The sequence below is a fragment of the Rhamphochromis longiceps genome, linkage group LG3, assembly GCF_057381845.1.
Source record: "Rhamphochromis longiceps isolate RC_006_pf linkage group LG3, R_longiceps_female_GT1.1, whole genome shotgun sequence".
NCBI classification, from domain to species: domain Eukaryota; kingdom Metazoa; phylum Chordata; class Actinopteri; order Cichliformes; family Cichlidae; genus Rhamphochromis; species Rhamphochromis longiceps.
In genome coordinates this window covers 15,804,117-15,818,266 of record NC_140559.1, presented here as the reverse complement: position 1 = coordinate 15,818,266, position 14,150 = coordinate 15,804,117, and the positions used below count along the sequence as shown (strand labels likewise).

Genomic DNA, 14,150 nt, shown 5'->3' with positions numbered 1-14,150 from the left:
GAAACCGAAAAAAAAGAAAGAATTGTAAGCGAAAACAAAAAAATTACAGTTTTAATTTTTTTTTTTCACTATCAATTTTTTTTTCGGTTTCAATACAAGATTTTTCAGTACATTTATTTCAGTTACAATATTTTTTTCGGTTTCAATATTTTTTTCGGTTTCGTTTCAAGGTGGCATCGTTCTGATTCCACAGAATCCTGGGAGCTTTTTTAATGCACTTCAAGTTCAAAACTTTTTTAAGGAACCTGATCATTTAATTAAGGAATTCTCAAAAGTGACTTGGCTTAAGCAACACTTGATCTGGATCATGGAGAGTTTTCCTTTGGGCTACTCTTTCAGGAATTCAAAGAACTATTTAAAGAACTTTTAATCTCTTGGTTTGTTCGGGATAATGAAGGAAGGTTTCAGGGAAATTGATGATGTGTTTTATTAGATTTTTGGACACCAGTGGAGTTCTGGAAAATTAGATACATCAAGATTTTGATACAACATACAAACTGCAAAGCACTAATGACCTTTCCCTCAGCACAGCAGAAAGAGATCATTCTGGTAGCTTGTAATCACACTATTCAATGGTGTCAGCTCACAGCTCACATCTGAGTTTAGTTCTTCATGGTGTGCCTCTGACAGATGAAGCGCATTTTGCTGGAGCAGTGCAGATCGTTAAGACGTCCATCAGAATGAAGATGAGCGCAGTCTTCATCCCCGGGACCAAGACCATGATGGGTCCAGGCGTCAGGCTGCCCAGGTTTCCACCTCCTACAAAAGAATGATACAAAGTGAGTCTTAAGGTGAGCTGCAACCACCATGACAGACAAGAGAAGCCAGCGTCAAAGCACGTGAAGTTGCAGTTCCTCTAATGTCCAATTGAGGCTCGTTCCAGCAGTCACTCAGTTCCCACAAATTTTCAAGGTAAAAAGTCCAACTTCACAGCCGCTATAAACATTTTTGCAGCTCATACAATGAACTATATGGGAAAATGCGCACAGAATTTCTCAAACACAAACGCAATAATGCCAAATAACTATTTATAGTTATGTCTTGATGCATGCTCAATCATCCAGGTAAGGAAATCTCCAAAACTTGATTCTGTTCAACGTTTCTCCCACTGAAAACGCTACGTCCAGATGAACAGAATCAAGTTTTGGATATTTGTAGTTACAGTTATCCCCAAACACACATAAGCACGACCAGTATAATATAAATATAATAGTGGTGTACCCCTGAGATTATAATAATGTAGATGTGACATGAAGTGCTTGAGGACTGAGACTTCAGTTCAGCAACAAAATGAAGAGGCTGTTTTTTCCTGCCTGGAGGTCTGGACTATGAAGGTCCTGCAAAAAGACTTTCAGATGTCAGCAGCGAGTACAGCTGAGGAGGAAGTGGTAGTCCCGAAGATGCCGCTTAACGTTGATGTCTGATGATTTTCCATGATTATGGCTCTCTGGACACTTTTCCTTTTGTCCTTTGCGTACTATGTGTGACATACTCTTTGTACGTTTCTTTAAAAAGAACATGTGAGGTCATGTGAACTCCTCATAAACATAAAGCAGGACACCCTCGCCACTTCATAACTTTTGATATTGGAAAAAAGGATGTCTTTGTTTTTCCTGAAGCTCATAATGATAGTGATGATGGGACTGAGTATAACGTCTATTAAATCTATTCATTCTACAATTAGTATTCTTTAAAAATCATTGTCCCACAATGACTCTGGGTTAACTGTAAATAGAAAATGTTGCAGATGGTTTCCTGATAATATTGACTCATGATATTTTACTCATGATTAATTACCTAATAGTGTTTAAAAATGAACAAGAATAAAGATTATAAATATGCCCAATTAGAAAAAAAAACAAAAGAAACATCTTTTTTAACAAAAGGTTCATCATACTTGGACTGTGGTGCCTTTAGCAAAAAAAAAAAAAACCCCAAACAAATGTAACAGTGTTTATGTGGTATTATTCCACTTGCCACAAATGTCAGTGTAATGGGGAAACAGCGCCCCCCCTCTCGGCGTGGCTGGCTGCAGTAATCGCTGCCAGTCTGCCGTAGCCATACGAGAGGTGAGTTGTATTGTTCCGCACACGATATAGCTAAGTAGTACAGGCACATAAAACATGTTTGATTAGCTGATGGGCACCGAGTGTAATAAGTGCTTGGTGGACACATGTCTAACATCAGTTTTATGTACTCTTCATTTGTTTATTATTGTGTAAAACTGTATGCTAAAGCGGAATGCTAATGGGATGTTCTGCCGTAGTGTGCTGTGCGGAGTGGTGTGTGGCGAGCCTTTGCACTGATACAACACCGTTGTTTCCATTCAGGAAGTAAAGTGGCAACGATCGATCAGAGACTCCACCTGATTGGTAGTCTAAGAGACCGGCATGAGTAATGGGCAGAACAATTACATTCTCTTCCTAATTAGCACTACAAAAAACACAACCCCTCATTTTCTCGCATGTATACCATCAGTTGTTTTTTTTTTTTAAGTGTAACAGCTTACCTCCGGTTCATGATGTAGGGTGTCTGGTTGACCCACTCCCACTGCCCAGTCCTCTCATCAGTCAGACCCACCCAGTGGAAGGAGCCCGCGCTACGCTGGGTCACAAAATCCTGGTAAAGGCAGACGGAGAGAAAACTCAAATTTTCAGTTTCAATCAAGGATCAATACAGGCTCCTCCCCTTTTCAGTCACATACATGAGCTATAGTTCGGCTTTTATTGATTAGCTCATCACAAAAGAGCTCCTGTTGAGGTGACAGTGTGTTTAAGATGCATCACAAAGTTGAGCGTCAGTGCAAACAGATGAGAGGGCCAGCCAACTCACCCACTCCTCGTCAGTGAGAAGAATGACCAAGTGAGATTCGTGTCCATTACACCAGTCTCTGGCATCGTGCCACGATAATGGCGTGGTACTGAATAAGTAGCAGTTGGTGCCGAAAGAATCCCAATTCAGAGGACAACAGCCGTGTGCTGTCGTGCCTGACAGACGGACAGACAGAGAGTGTCTGGTTTCCATGTTTTATAAGAGTCATTTCAAAAATACACTTTTAGATATTGGAGACCTTTAACAGGGGACAGTCCTAGGAGATGTTAGACAGTCGCTGTGAGAACTAGTTTTAGAAAAACATATTTTTGGTGAAGAAATATGATGAGATTAACATCATCCTTTTCAAAAGAGATCAGTGGATGAAAGCACACAATCACATGGTTAAGAAAATTCTAAAATAAAAAACGGCCAAACAAATAATAACAAATAAATATAATAAACAAATGGAACAATTGGAGAGCTTAATACAAATCTTAAATTAGGAAATAACACGATTTAGTTAGTAATTTCCTCATAAGACCTCGCTCCCCCCAGAGAGACAAAACCTTTCTGCCTTAGCTTGTTACAGTTTATACAAAGAAACATGAATTTTGGTTTTTAGCTTCAAGAACCTGTTTAAACCTTCCAGTAATGCCTGCAGGTGTCTGAAGTTAGTCTGAGCTCATCAGATGCCTCAGACTCAGAGATAAATGACTTGGGGGCCAATGAACCAAGGCACATTTATACACAGGCTTCTTCTTTAGTAACGGTAAAGCTGTTCTATAAGCTTAAAACTGTGAGGGCATCTTTAGTAAATGAAGTAGAGGGAACAGGATTAGACAGGAGCTGTGTACCGTTGTTGACCAAGCGTTCTAAAGAACATTTGAGTTCGGCGACCGTCCTGCGGAGAGCGTCCAGGACTGAGAGCTGCCTCAGTGCCTCTGATACTGAGGAATTGCACACACAAAGCACAGGTATGTTAATAAAACTACTTGTTAGTGTCAATGTGGATAAAGTGTTGCTCTGCAGAGTTTCCACCTGATGCCAGCTGGTCCTTGTTGTTCTCCACTGCAAACTTCATTGACAAAACTTCTTTTGCTGTATCTGTGGTAGAAGGACGGGAAACTAAAGTGTGAAAAAGACGAAAAAGCCAGCAGTTGGTATCACAGTATGAGTACATCTGAGCTACCTTTGGTGAGCTGCTGTGTGTCCCTCAGTGATTCAGTCAGATTAGAAACACTTTTCTCCGAGGACCACAACCGGTTCCATGTCGACGTGTCTGCAAACACACAGACATAAAAAAAAATAATTATAAAATAATAATTATTTTCTTCAAATCATTACCGAAAAGAAATACTTAATCATTTTTTCATAGGATCTTTGTCTATATTCTCACCATTACATAAAAGTACTTACTGTTGTTGTTCACCTTATTTTGTGATCTCATTATTTACATCTGCTTAACTGTTTATGGCGCAGCACACATTATGCACCATTGCTTTCTTTATCTTTTGCCTCCACGGAGCCAGCCTTTTTGTAATCTTTTAAAAAGCTTGAACTATTGTTCTCCAGGCTTTCTGAAGTTTTTTTTAAAGGTCATTGTTTTGTTGATATGGCACGGTAACTGTATCTTCAATAACAAATGTTTTGTGGTCTTCTACACATCATACGGGTCAGCTGTTTCACACAGATTTCATGTTTATATAATGCAGTAGTTTATAATTACACAGCTGGATCTCTATTCTGACCTCAATGGGCTGACTGTAACCCAGTTTGGGAGCTCTCTCAGCAAAAGGCCCAGTAACTTAGCTGAGACCTTGGGATAACCAGCAGTGCTCCATTCACTGTTCTAAGTAAACACATAGGCACATGCATTAATATGAGTCTCCCTTGAGCAAGGTCATTGAATGCTTTAAAATCAGTTAGCAATATTTCAACTTCAGAATTTGGCAGTACGAGAAAAATGTTTTTATATTTGTTGGTGCCAGTTAAAATCTGTGCAGTGGTGTTCTGATCAACTGGACCTCCAGCTGAGTCATAAAGCACTTTACAATCAAGATGAACAACTGAAGTATGCATGACCTTATATAAATCATTATCAATAAAGAATAAATCAAGGAAATGTGAGTGAAACATTAGATTGCTATCTGTCTTCTGGATTAGCATAGCATCTTAGCCTAACAGACTCCTAATTTTGTATGGATTTAAACAGCAGAGGCGACAACTGTCAAGTATCTGAGAACAAAGTTCCTGAGAGAAAGTTTCCGGTCATTAGGATGGAAAATGACGACTGTGTAGATAAAAACACACCTCTTTTGGTTGATAGAGGAAGACAGTAGACAGAAAAGAGTTTCAAGAAAGAAACAAGAACATGCTGGGTCAGTCACTGCCCACAAACTAATGTATGTTTTACACCTTCAGAGCAACAACCTGAGCATCATTTCACTATATTGTGGCTGAAGTGAAGCCAGACACCTCTAAAGTCAATTTCTCCTAAAGTGGGCAGCTCACACTTGGAAAAATCCAAAAGGATAAACAGCACTGCAGGCCAGACAGGAAAATCTACACACTTGTGTTTTAGGTGTCTATTTTAATGAATAGTGACCCTATTGTGTCCTGAGTGTACTCACTGCTGGCTCCCAGAGCTATGATCAGAATGACGAGGAGAGTAGCCGTCAGAGCAGGAAAGAGCCATCGTCTGTACCTGGAGAACCTGGAGAAATCGACAGTACGAGGCTCTGCGGACACACAAATAGGACATGAGTTTTTCATTTTATAGACGCACAGACAAGTGGACACACAGACAGGTGGACACAGACAGGCACCTTTGTTCCAGAAATTTCTCATTTCTTCGTCCACATTGTCATGGTATTCAGTCGTCATGGCGATTCTGGTCTCTGGGTCTGTCTCTGTGTGAAATGGCGTGCGTCTGACTTCGTCTTCATCCAGTCCCCAATGAACAAACAGGCGAACTGTCCAAACACAGAGCCTCAGGTCATTGGCCACGAGCTGCACTTTGCACTGGAAAACACCACCTGTGTGTGTGTGTGTGTGTGTGTGTGTGTGTGTGTGTGTGTGTGTGTGTGTGTGTGTGTGTGTTAGCTGATTACTACACTGAGATGACCTACATCAACAACTACAAAGAACTAAACTTTCATGGAAAAAAGGACAAACATCTGAAAATACCTGAGTCTGGAGCTGCAAACAGACTAATAGGAAAAGTGACGGATGAACAGATAATCATTAAAATGTTTTTGAGTTGCAGTGGCAATAAAGGTAAAGAAGCAGCAGTGACAGACACAGATTTGTTTTCAATTATTTTAATGTGTGTCATAATGTCTGACTTCAACATGTCAGTCAGCGGTTAGAGATCTTACACTTTCCTCCCTGACACTGTTCAATCAACTGCTGCATCTCTTATCCACCATACTGGAAAAATATAAACAAATGAGGTGTGATTTACAAAATAACATGATCGCAAGGTTCAATGGATGTGATTTGTGTTTTAGAGAAACAATATAAAAGATCAATAGGAGGATTCATTGGATGCCTACATGGAACAAAGTACATCTGACATCTCTTCATGTTCACAGTGAAAGTGAATGCACAGCTACATGTCTACTAAAGAACATTTGGGATGTTTCATTATGTACATTATGTGGCTTTTGTCAACATGAGCCAGAGTCTGATCTTCATTTATTTGGGTTTTCAATGTATTAGGATTATTTTGAAGCTTAAAGCAAATAAACTGAATTCTGGCTACAACTCCAATGTTTCCCCTCTGACAATAATGTAGAACTTTATCATAGTCTGGAAATTTGAGGAAATGTTCTAAGACTGGACCTCTTAAATTTTAAAATTGATTTAAAAAAAAAAAAAAGAATAGGCTTTACAATGAGAGATGTAGAGATGGTCTGAAGTGTGTTTGTATAGGATACGTGGACTGTTTCTAAATATGCTATGTTGCATTTATTAATTCTGGAATATTTTGAAAGAACTCTACATGAAAGAGGAAGTCCACAGAGTGGAATTTCCTGATTGTATTAGAAGTTCTCATTGTTTTTCTACCCAGTGCTTTAATTGGAGAGGTTCCTTTTATTCTGCAGTGGGCGGAGTCAGGCCTGCAGGTGTGTTCAGACTCTCAGGTTGTCTTTCTGACAGATGAAGCGTTCTTTGATGGAGCAGTGCCGGTCGTTCAGGCGTCCATCATTGTGAAGGTGAGCACAGTCTTCATTCCCAGGTCCTAGACCATGATGGGCCCAGTTGTCGGGCTGCCCAGGTTTCCACCGCCTTTAAAAACATGCACAAAGATGTTTATGTGTAATTCCTGTGGAGCACTGACTGATAATAATTCCTCTTTATGCTCTACTGGTCTACTGGTTACCGTTTCTGGACAAACGTTTTAGACTTTGATTTAGGATATGAAACCTCTTGGTTATATGTAGGCATTTAAAACTTTATATTAGGTTTAGGCAATAAAAACAAATTTTGAAAAAACCAAAGTCATTTTGTAACTAGTGCACGTTTGCTTTGGGACAAGAGCATACTGAAACAAACCTGGGCTCCGCTCATCCACCCGCTCCCAATCCTCAAACACTTGTGCAATCGTGCAGTTAGGTACAGTTATCCCCAAACACACATAAAAGTATGACCAGTATAATGTAAATATAATCGTTAGTGGTGTACCCCTGAGATTATAATAATGTAGATGTGACATGAAGCGCCTGAGGTTTTCTGGGACTTCAGTTCAGTAACAAAATGAAGAGGATGTTTTTTCCTGCCTGGAGGTCTGGACTATGAAGGTCCTAATAATAATCGCTATGTACCACAGGCTGGCTGTAGTTAAACCTTTACTTAAAAAGCCATCCCTAGACCCAGCTGTCTTAGCTAATTATAGGCCAATCTCCAACCTTCCTCTACTCTTCCTTGAAAGAGTAGTTGTCAAACAGCTAACAGATCATCTGCTCATTTGAGGAGTTGCAGTCAGTCCTGCAGAAAGACTTTCAGATGTCCGCAGCGAGAACAGCTGACGAGGAAGGGTTAGTCCTGAAGATGCCGCTTAATGCTGATGTCTGATGATTTTCCATGATTATGGCTCTCTGGACACTTTTCCTTTTGTCCTTTGCGTACTATTTGTGACATACTCTTTGTAGGTGCCTTTAAAAAGACCATGTGAGGTCCTCATAAACATAAATCAGGACATCCTCTCCACTTCATACTCTTTGATAGTTAGTGGAAAAAAGCACGTCTTTGTTTCCTTAAGCTCATATTGATTTTTTGAGCAGCCTCTGCAAACACTTGGTGATGATGGGAATGAATACTGCCAGTCTGTTCTATTTAGGCAGTGGTGAGTCTACGTAAAATGTCTATTAAATCTATTCATACTACAATTAGTATTCTTTAAAAATCATTGTCCCGCAATGAATATTGTCACAATCAGGGGTACCGGGAGACTACGTCCTCATTCCAGGTGACTGCTGTCAATCAGCTGTTGATGATGTCAGCCTGTAACCTCTGCTTCAGATCGCTCTCCTAAATGCTCGCTCCATAGCCAACAAATCATTTGCACTGAATGACTTTTTTAGCAGTATTAGTATGGACTTCCTGTTTCTCACAGAATCTTGGCAGCAGGAGAATGAATGTATCCACCTGAATGAGCTCTGTCTGGTCGGCTGTCGCTTCATTTGGACTCCGCGTTTGGACGTGGTGGTGGTCTGGTCACTGTTCACCGAGACAATTTCACTTGCAGGGCTATGGACTCTGAGTTTTTCCCTTCCTTTGAGTCACAACTCCTAAGGTTGGTACAACAGATATATTTAATTGTGTTTTAATTTACCGCCCTCCCGGCCCCGCTGGTGTTTTTATTCAAGATTTTACCGACTTTTTATCTTCCATTATTAAACTGGAGATGGTCTTAATGTTTGGGGATTAAACCTCCACGTGGATGATCTTAGCTGTAGCATGGCCTCTCACTTTCTATCCATTACAGACTCTTTTAATTTTATTCAGCATGTCTCTGGACCCACCCATGTTAAAGGCCACACCTTGGACCTTGTGTTTTCTCTTGGCTTAGACACAACTGTGTTAAGGACGTACAAGTGAGTGACCATTCCTGTGTTACTTTTAGTCTTAGCTTCCCTCTGTACACACCACCTTCTAATTTCATGTTCCATAAATCAGGATGTTGCTTTGGAGTTTTCTAAATTGTTGGATCCTCATGTGATCAGTGGCTGCACTGATGCTGATGTTGCTACACAGTGTTTTAAGAATCACTGCTTGGAGAGTTTAAATTCGATGGCACCTATGAAATCTGTCTTTGCTGCCTCAAAAAGAGCTCATCCATGGATAAATGATGATGTAATGAAGGTTGAAAGAATCTGTAGGAAAGTAGAACGCCTTTGGAAATCAACTAAACTCGAAGTTCACAGGCTCCACCTTAGGGAACTTTGGGTTTCCATATATGAAACCATAAAAACAGCCAGATCAGGAAAATTTTCTCATCTAATCAAGCAAGAGAAATTCCAAATACTGTTTGACTCCATAAACTCTATTGTTTCCCCCGTGGTCCACCAAGTACCTGTGACCTCTATATCTGAGAGTGATGACTTTTTGACACAGGGAAAGCCGTTAATGTAAATAGAAAATGTTGTTGATGCCGTCCTGATATTATTGATTCATGACATTTCATGTTTTTAGAAATTTATTTTATTTCTAAAACTGTTTATAAATGAACAAGAATAACTATTAGAACTATGCCCAATTTTTAAAAAACAAACAAAACAACAACAACAACATGAGCACTGATCAGAAGAAAGCAAAAAAGGTATACTGGGGACAAACCGAGCCAATTCCGCGATGCTTGGTCCTCAAGGAAAATGTATCAATATCTTTTTTGTGACATTTGTTTGGTGGTGCGCTGTGAGTTTTATAATGTGAAATCTGTGCCATGGCTCCAAAAGGTTAGAGAACACTGCCTTATGGAGCACTAAAAGTTCTCTTAGAACTTAGAACAAAAAACACAACGCCTCATTTTCTCGCATGTATACCATTAGCGTTTGTTTGGGTTTTTTTTTTTAAGTGTAACAGCTTACCTCCGGTTCATGATGTAGGGTGTCTGGTTGACCCACTCCCACTGCCCAGTCCTCTCATCAGTCAGACCCACCCAGTGGAAGGAGCCCGCGCTACGCTGGGTCACAAAATCCTGGTAAAGGCAGACGGAGAGAAAACTCAAATTTTCAGTTTCAATAAAAAAGGGGGAAAGGGGAGGAGCCTGTATTGATCCTTTGATCAATACAGGCTCCTCCCCTTTTCAGTCACATACATGAGCTATAGTTCGGCTTTTATTGATTAGCTCATCACAAAAGAGCTCCTGTTGAGGTGACAGTGTGTTTAAGATGCATCACAAAGTTGAGCGTCAGTGCAAACAGATGAGAGGGCCAGCCAACTCACCCACTCCTCGTCAGTGAGAAGAATGACCAAGTGAGATTCGTGTCCATTACACCAGTCTCTGGCATCGTGCCACGATAATGGCGTGGTACTGAATAAGTAGCAGTTGGTGCCGAAAGAATCCCAATTCAGAGGACAACAGCCGTGTGCTGTCGTGCCTGACAGACGGACAGACAGAGAGTGTCTGGTTTCCATGTTTTATAAGAGTCATTTCAAAAATACACTTTTAGATATTGGAGACCTTCTTTAACAGGGGACAGTCCTAGGAGATGTTAGACAGTCGCTGTGAGAACTAGTTTTAGAAAAACATATTTTTAGTCAAGAAATATGATGAGATTAACATCATCCTTTTCAAAAGAGATCAGTGGACGAAAGCACACAATCACATGGTTAAGAAAATTCTAAAATAAAATAAGGCCAAACAAATAATAACAAATAAATATAATAAACAAATGGAACAATTGGAGAGCTTAATACAAATCTTAAATTAGGAAATAACACGATTTAGTTACTAATTTCCTCATAAGACCTCGCTCCCCCCAGAGAGACAAAACCTTTCTGCCTTAGCTTGTTACAGTTTATACAAAGAAACATGAATTTTTCTTTTCTTTTTTAGCTTCAAGAACCTGTTTAAACCTTCCAGTAATGCCTGCAGGTGTCTGAAGTTAGTCTGAGCTCATCAGATGCCTCAGACTCAGAGATAAGATGCTTATGGGGGGGACTATTGTGAAGGAAGGAACAACTTTGCAAAACCTAGAAAGCAAAATGTACGTCTATGCCGATGACACTGCCATTCATACACAGGTTTCTTCTCTAGTAAAGGTGTTGCACAAGCTTGAAACTATGAGAACAACCTTGTTAAATGACACAGAGGGAACAGGATTAGACAGGAGCTGTGTACCGTTGTTGACCAAGCGTTCTAAGGAACATTTTAGTTCGGCGACCGTCCTGCGGAGAGCGTCCAGAGCTGAGAGCTGCCTCAGTGCCTCTGATACTGAGGAATTGCACACACAAAGCACAGGTATGCACAGTGTTAATAAAAGTACTTTTTGGTGTTTATGGATATGAAATGTTGCTTTGCAGAGTTTCCACCTGATGCCAGCTGGTCCTTGCTGTTCTCCAGAGCAAACTTCATTGACAAAACTTCTTTTGCTGTATCTATTGCAGAAAAACAGGAAATTACAGAGTGTTAAGTAGAAAGGACAGCAATTGAGTAACGCAGTATGAGTACATCTGAGCTACCTTTGGTGAGCTGCTGTGTGTCCCTCAGTGATTCAGTCAGATTAGAAACACTTTTCTCTGCAGACCACAACCGGTTCCATGTCGATGTGTCTGTAAACACACAGACATAAATTTTTTTTTTTATAAATAAATGACTATTTTCCTCAAATCATTACCAACAAGAAGTACTTCATATTTTTTCTCCTGGATACTGGCATTTATATATGTATCTCTCTCTCTCTCTCTCTCTCTCTCTATATATATATATATATATATATATATGAGAGAGAGAGAGAGAGAGGAAACAGTAGGAGCTGTGTGAAACTAAAGGCAGTGGATCCCTCAGCAGCTGGATCACAAAGAGCACAGTCACAATAACTGTGCTCTTTTTTGCATTGAATACCTCTGCAGGTTTTGCATTGCAGAGGTATTCAAGTATAAAAACAATAATAAACACAATGTTCTGGTTCTATAACATTTTTATATCATTACTTTATTATGGATTAGGTGCAAGAGTTTAAATGTTGATAATTAAAAAATAGTTTAACTGAATAGCAGGTTGTGCCTTGTTCTCAGATGGACAGAAAGTGGACAGTGATAGATGAGATGAGGAGATGAAGGAGGAAGAGAGGCAAAGAGTGATTCACAAGCAGAGTCTAATTTATTTCTCACAGTTTTGTTGCCTTATGGTTCTGAGCGCTGTCATCAATCTTTGCACTTTGCATTATCTCATAACACTTGTTTAATCAGCTACCATCTCTCCTATGGACTTTCTAATGTCTACAGTCTCAGATCAGGAGCAGCAGCAAACCCTCAACAGCAACACTGTACCCATCAGGTAAACATAGGCTACGCCTTGTCCCCACCTGATGACAGTGACATAGTATGATGTGATTCAATATTAGTTTGTTGATGAATGTGGGTTGTTGTTATTCATGCTGATTTTTTAACTTTGAGCATTCGCCCTTTTAAACATCTCTGCTCATCCCTGCAACAGTCAGGAGGAAAGTGTCAACTAGCTGAGAACAAAGTTCCTGAGAGAGAAAGTTTCCGGTCTTTTGGTTGATTAAGGTAGACAATACACAGAAAAGAGTTTCATGAAAGAAACAAGAAAATGCTGGTTTGGGGTCAGTCACTGCCCACAAACTAATGTATGTTTTACACCTTCAGAGCAACAACCTGAGCATCATTTCACTATATTGTGACTGAAGTGAAGCCAGACACCTCTAAAGTCAATTTCTCCTAAAGTGGGCAGCTCACACTTGGAAAAATCCAAAAGGATAAACAGCACTGCAGGCCAGACAGGAAAATCTACACACTTGTGTTTTAGGTGTCTATTTTAATAAATAGTGACCTTAAGGCCCTATTGTGTCCTGAGTGTACTCACTGCTGGCTCCCAGAGCTATGATCAGAATCAGGAGGAGTGTAGCCGTCAGAGCAGGAAAGAGCCATCGTCTGTACCTGGAGAACCTGGAGAAATCGACAGTACGAGGCTCTGCGGACAAATAGGACATGAGTTTTTCATTTTACAGAACGCACAGACAGGTGGACGCACAGACAGGTGGACGCACAGACAGGTGGACACAGACAGGTGGACACACAGACAGGTGGACGCACAGACAGGTGGACGCACAGACAGGTGGACACAGACAGGCACCTTTGTTCCAGAAATTGCTCATTCCTTCGTCCACATTGTCATGGTATTCAGTTGTCATGGCGATTCTGGTCTCTGGGTCTGTCTCTGTGTGAAATGGCGTGCGTCTGACTTCGTCTTCATCCAGTCCCCAATGAACAAACAGGCGAACTGTCCAAACACAGAGGCTCAGGTCATTGGCCACGAGCTGCACTTTGCACTGGAAAACACCACCTGTGTGTGTGTGTTTGTGGGTCCTGCAGGAGCCATACAGGACCCAGTGCAGCAGGTAGAGAGAGCAGTGGAGAAGATCGTGGGTACTTCTCTTCCCTCCGTCCAGAACATCTGTAACGGCACAGTGGCCCGTGGAAATGGGATGGACTCAAGTGCAGATGCAAAACCAGAGGCTTGAAGTGCGGTGCACCAAAAGAATTTTTATTCACAACGCTTGTTAGCAACTGAAGACTATTATTTAGAAGAAACATAAACTATACGTCTGAGGAAGAGGAGACTAAGACTGTAGTTAAATTAAGACAAATTCACTGTGACGACTGGGTGCAGAGACTGGTCGGGGGAAACTATGGCTAGCCAGGGCACTGAAACAGAGGAGAGGACAATCAGTGGGACCCAAAAGAGAGTTGCGAGTTAATCCAAGAGTAATTTCCTTGAGCTGCCTTACGTGCTTGCAGGTGGAGATTGCTTGGAGGGGGAAGGCAGAGGTCCAGGTGAGTACGGAGTGCAAAACCAGAAAGTCCTCTGCATTACAAGTGAAATGCATTACAAGTCTGAACCCCCCCAGACATACAAAATTCTGAACCACCACCATTGCTATTTCACTGACCGTCCCACGCCTACTTTCGCACAAACTTGCCACAATCGCTATGATTGTGTTGGACACTGCTGTTTATATAATTGTTCAGTATTGTATTGTTTTGTATACTTTTATTTTATTTTATTTTATTTTCATCTTTATATTGTTTGAGTGTATACTGAGGGCCATGGGAGCATTGCAATTTTAAATTCCTGTGTATGATCT

At 40.6% G+C, this 14,150-nt stretch overlaps 2 protein-coding genes across 2 annotated transcripts; both read right to left on the bottom strand.

Annotated features, from left to right (window-relative positions):
• Nucleotides 1-103: 103 nt before the first annotated feature.
• LOC146673124 (C-type lectin domain family 10 member A-like) lies at nucleotides 104-5,805 on the bottom strand. Its single transcript, XM_085402261.1, has 8 exons — nucleotides 5,640-5,805; nucleotides 5,445-5,552; nucleotides 4,004-4,093; nucleotides 3,853-3,918; nucleotides 3,669-3,761; nucleotides 2,833-2,987; nucleotides 2,510-2,619; nucleotides 104-759 (listed from the first exon to the last, which is right to left on the bottom strand). The coding sequence occupies exons 1-8, from the start codon at nucleotides 5,695-5,697 to the stop codon at nucleotides 603-605; spliced, it is 837 nt and encodes a 278-aa protein (XP_085258387.1). The 5' UTR covers nucleotides 5,698-5,805; the 3' UTR covers nucleotides 104-602.
• Nucleotides 5,806-5,991: 186 nt separating this feature from the next.
• LOC146673123 (asialoglycoprotein receptor 2-like) lies at nucleotides 5,992-13,257 on the bottom strand. Its single transcript, XM_085389920.1, has 8 exons — nucleotides 13,139-13,257; nucleotides 12,869-12,976; nucleotides 11,503-11,592; nucleotides 11,353-11,418; nucleotides 11,162-11,254; nucleotides 10,264-10,418; nucleotides 9,906-10,015; nucleotides 5,992-7,104 (listed from the first exon to the last, which is right to left on the bottom strand). The coding sequence occupies exons 1-8, from the start codon at nucleotides 13,194-13,196 to the stop codon at nucleotides 6,948-6,950; spliced, it is 837 nt and encodes a 278-aa protein (XP_085246046.1). The 5' UTR covers nucleotides 13,197-13,257; the 3' UTR covers nucleotides 5,992-6,947.
• Between the last annotated feature and the right edge of the window lie 893 nt (nucleotides 13,258-14,150).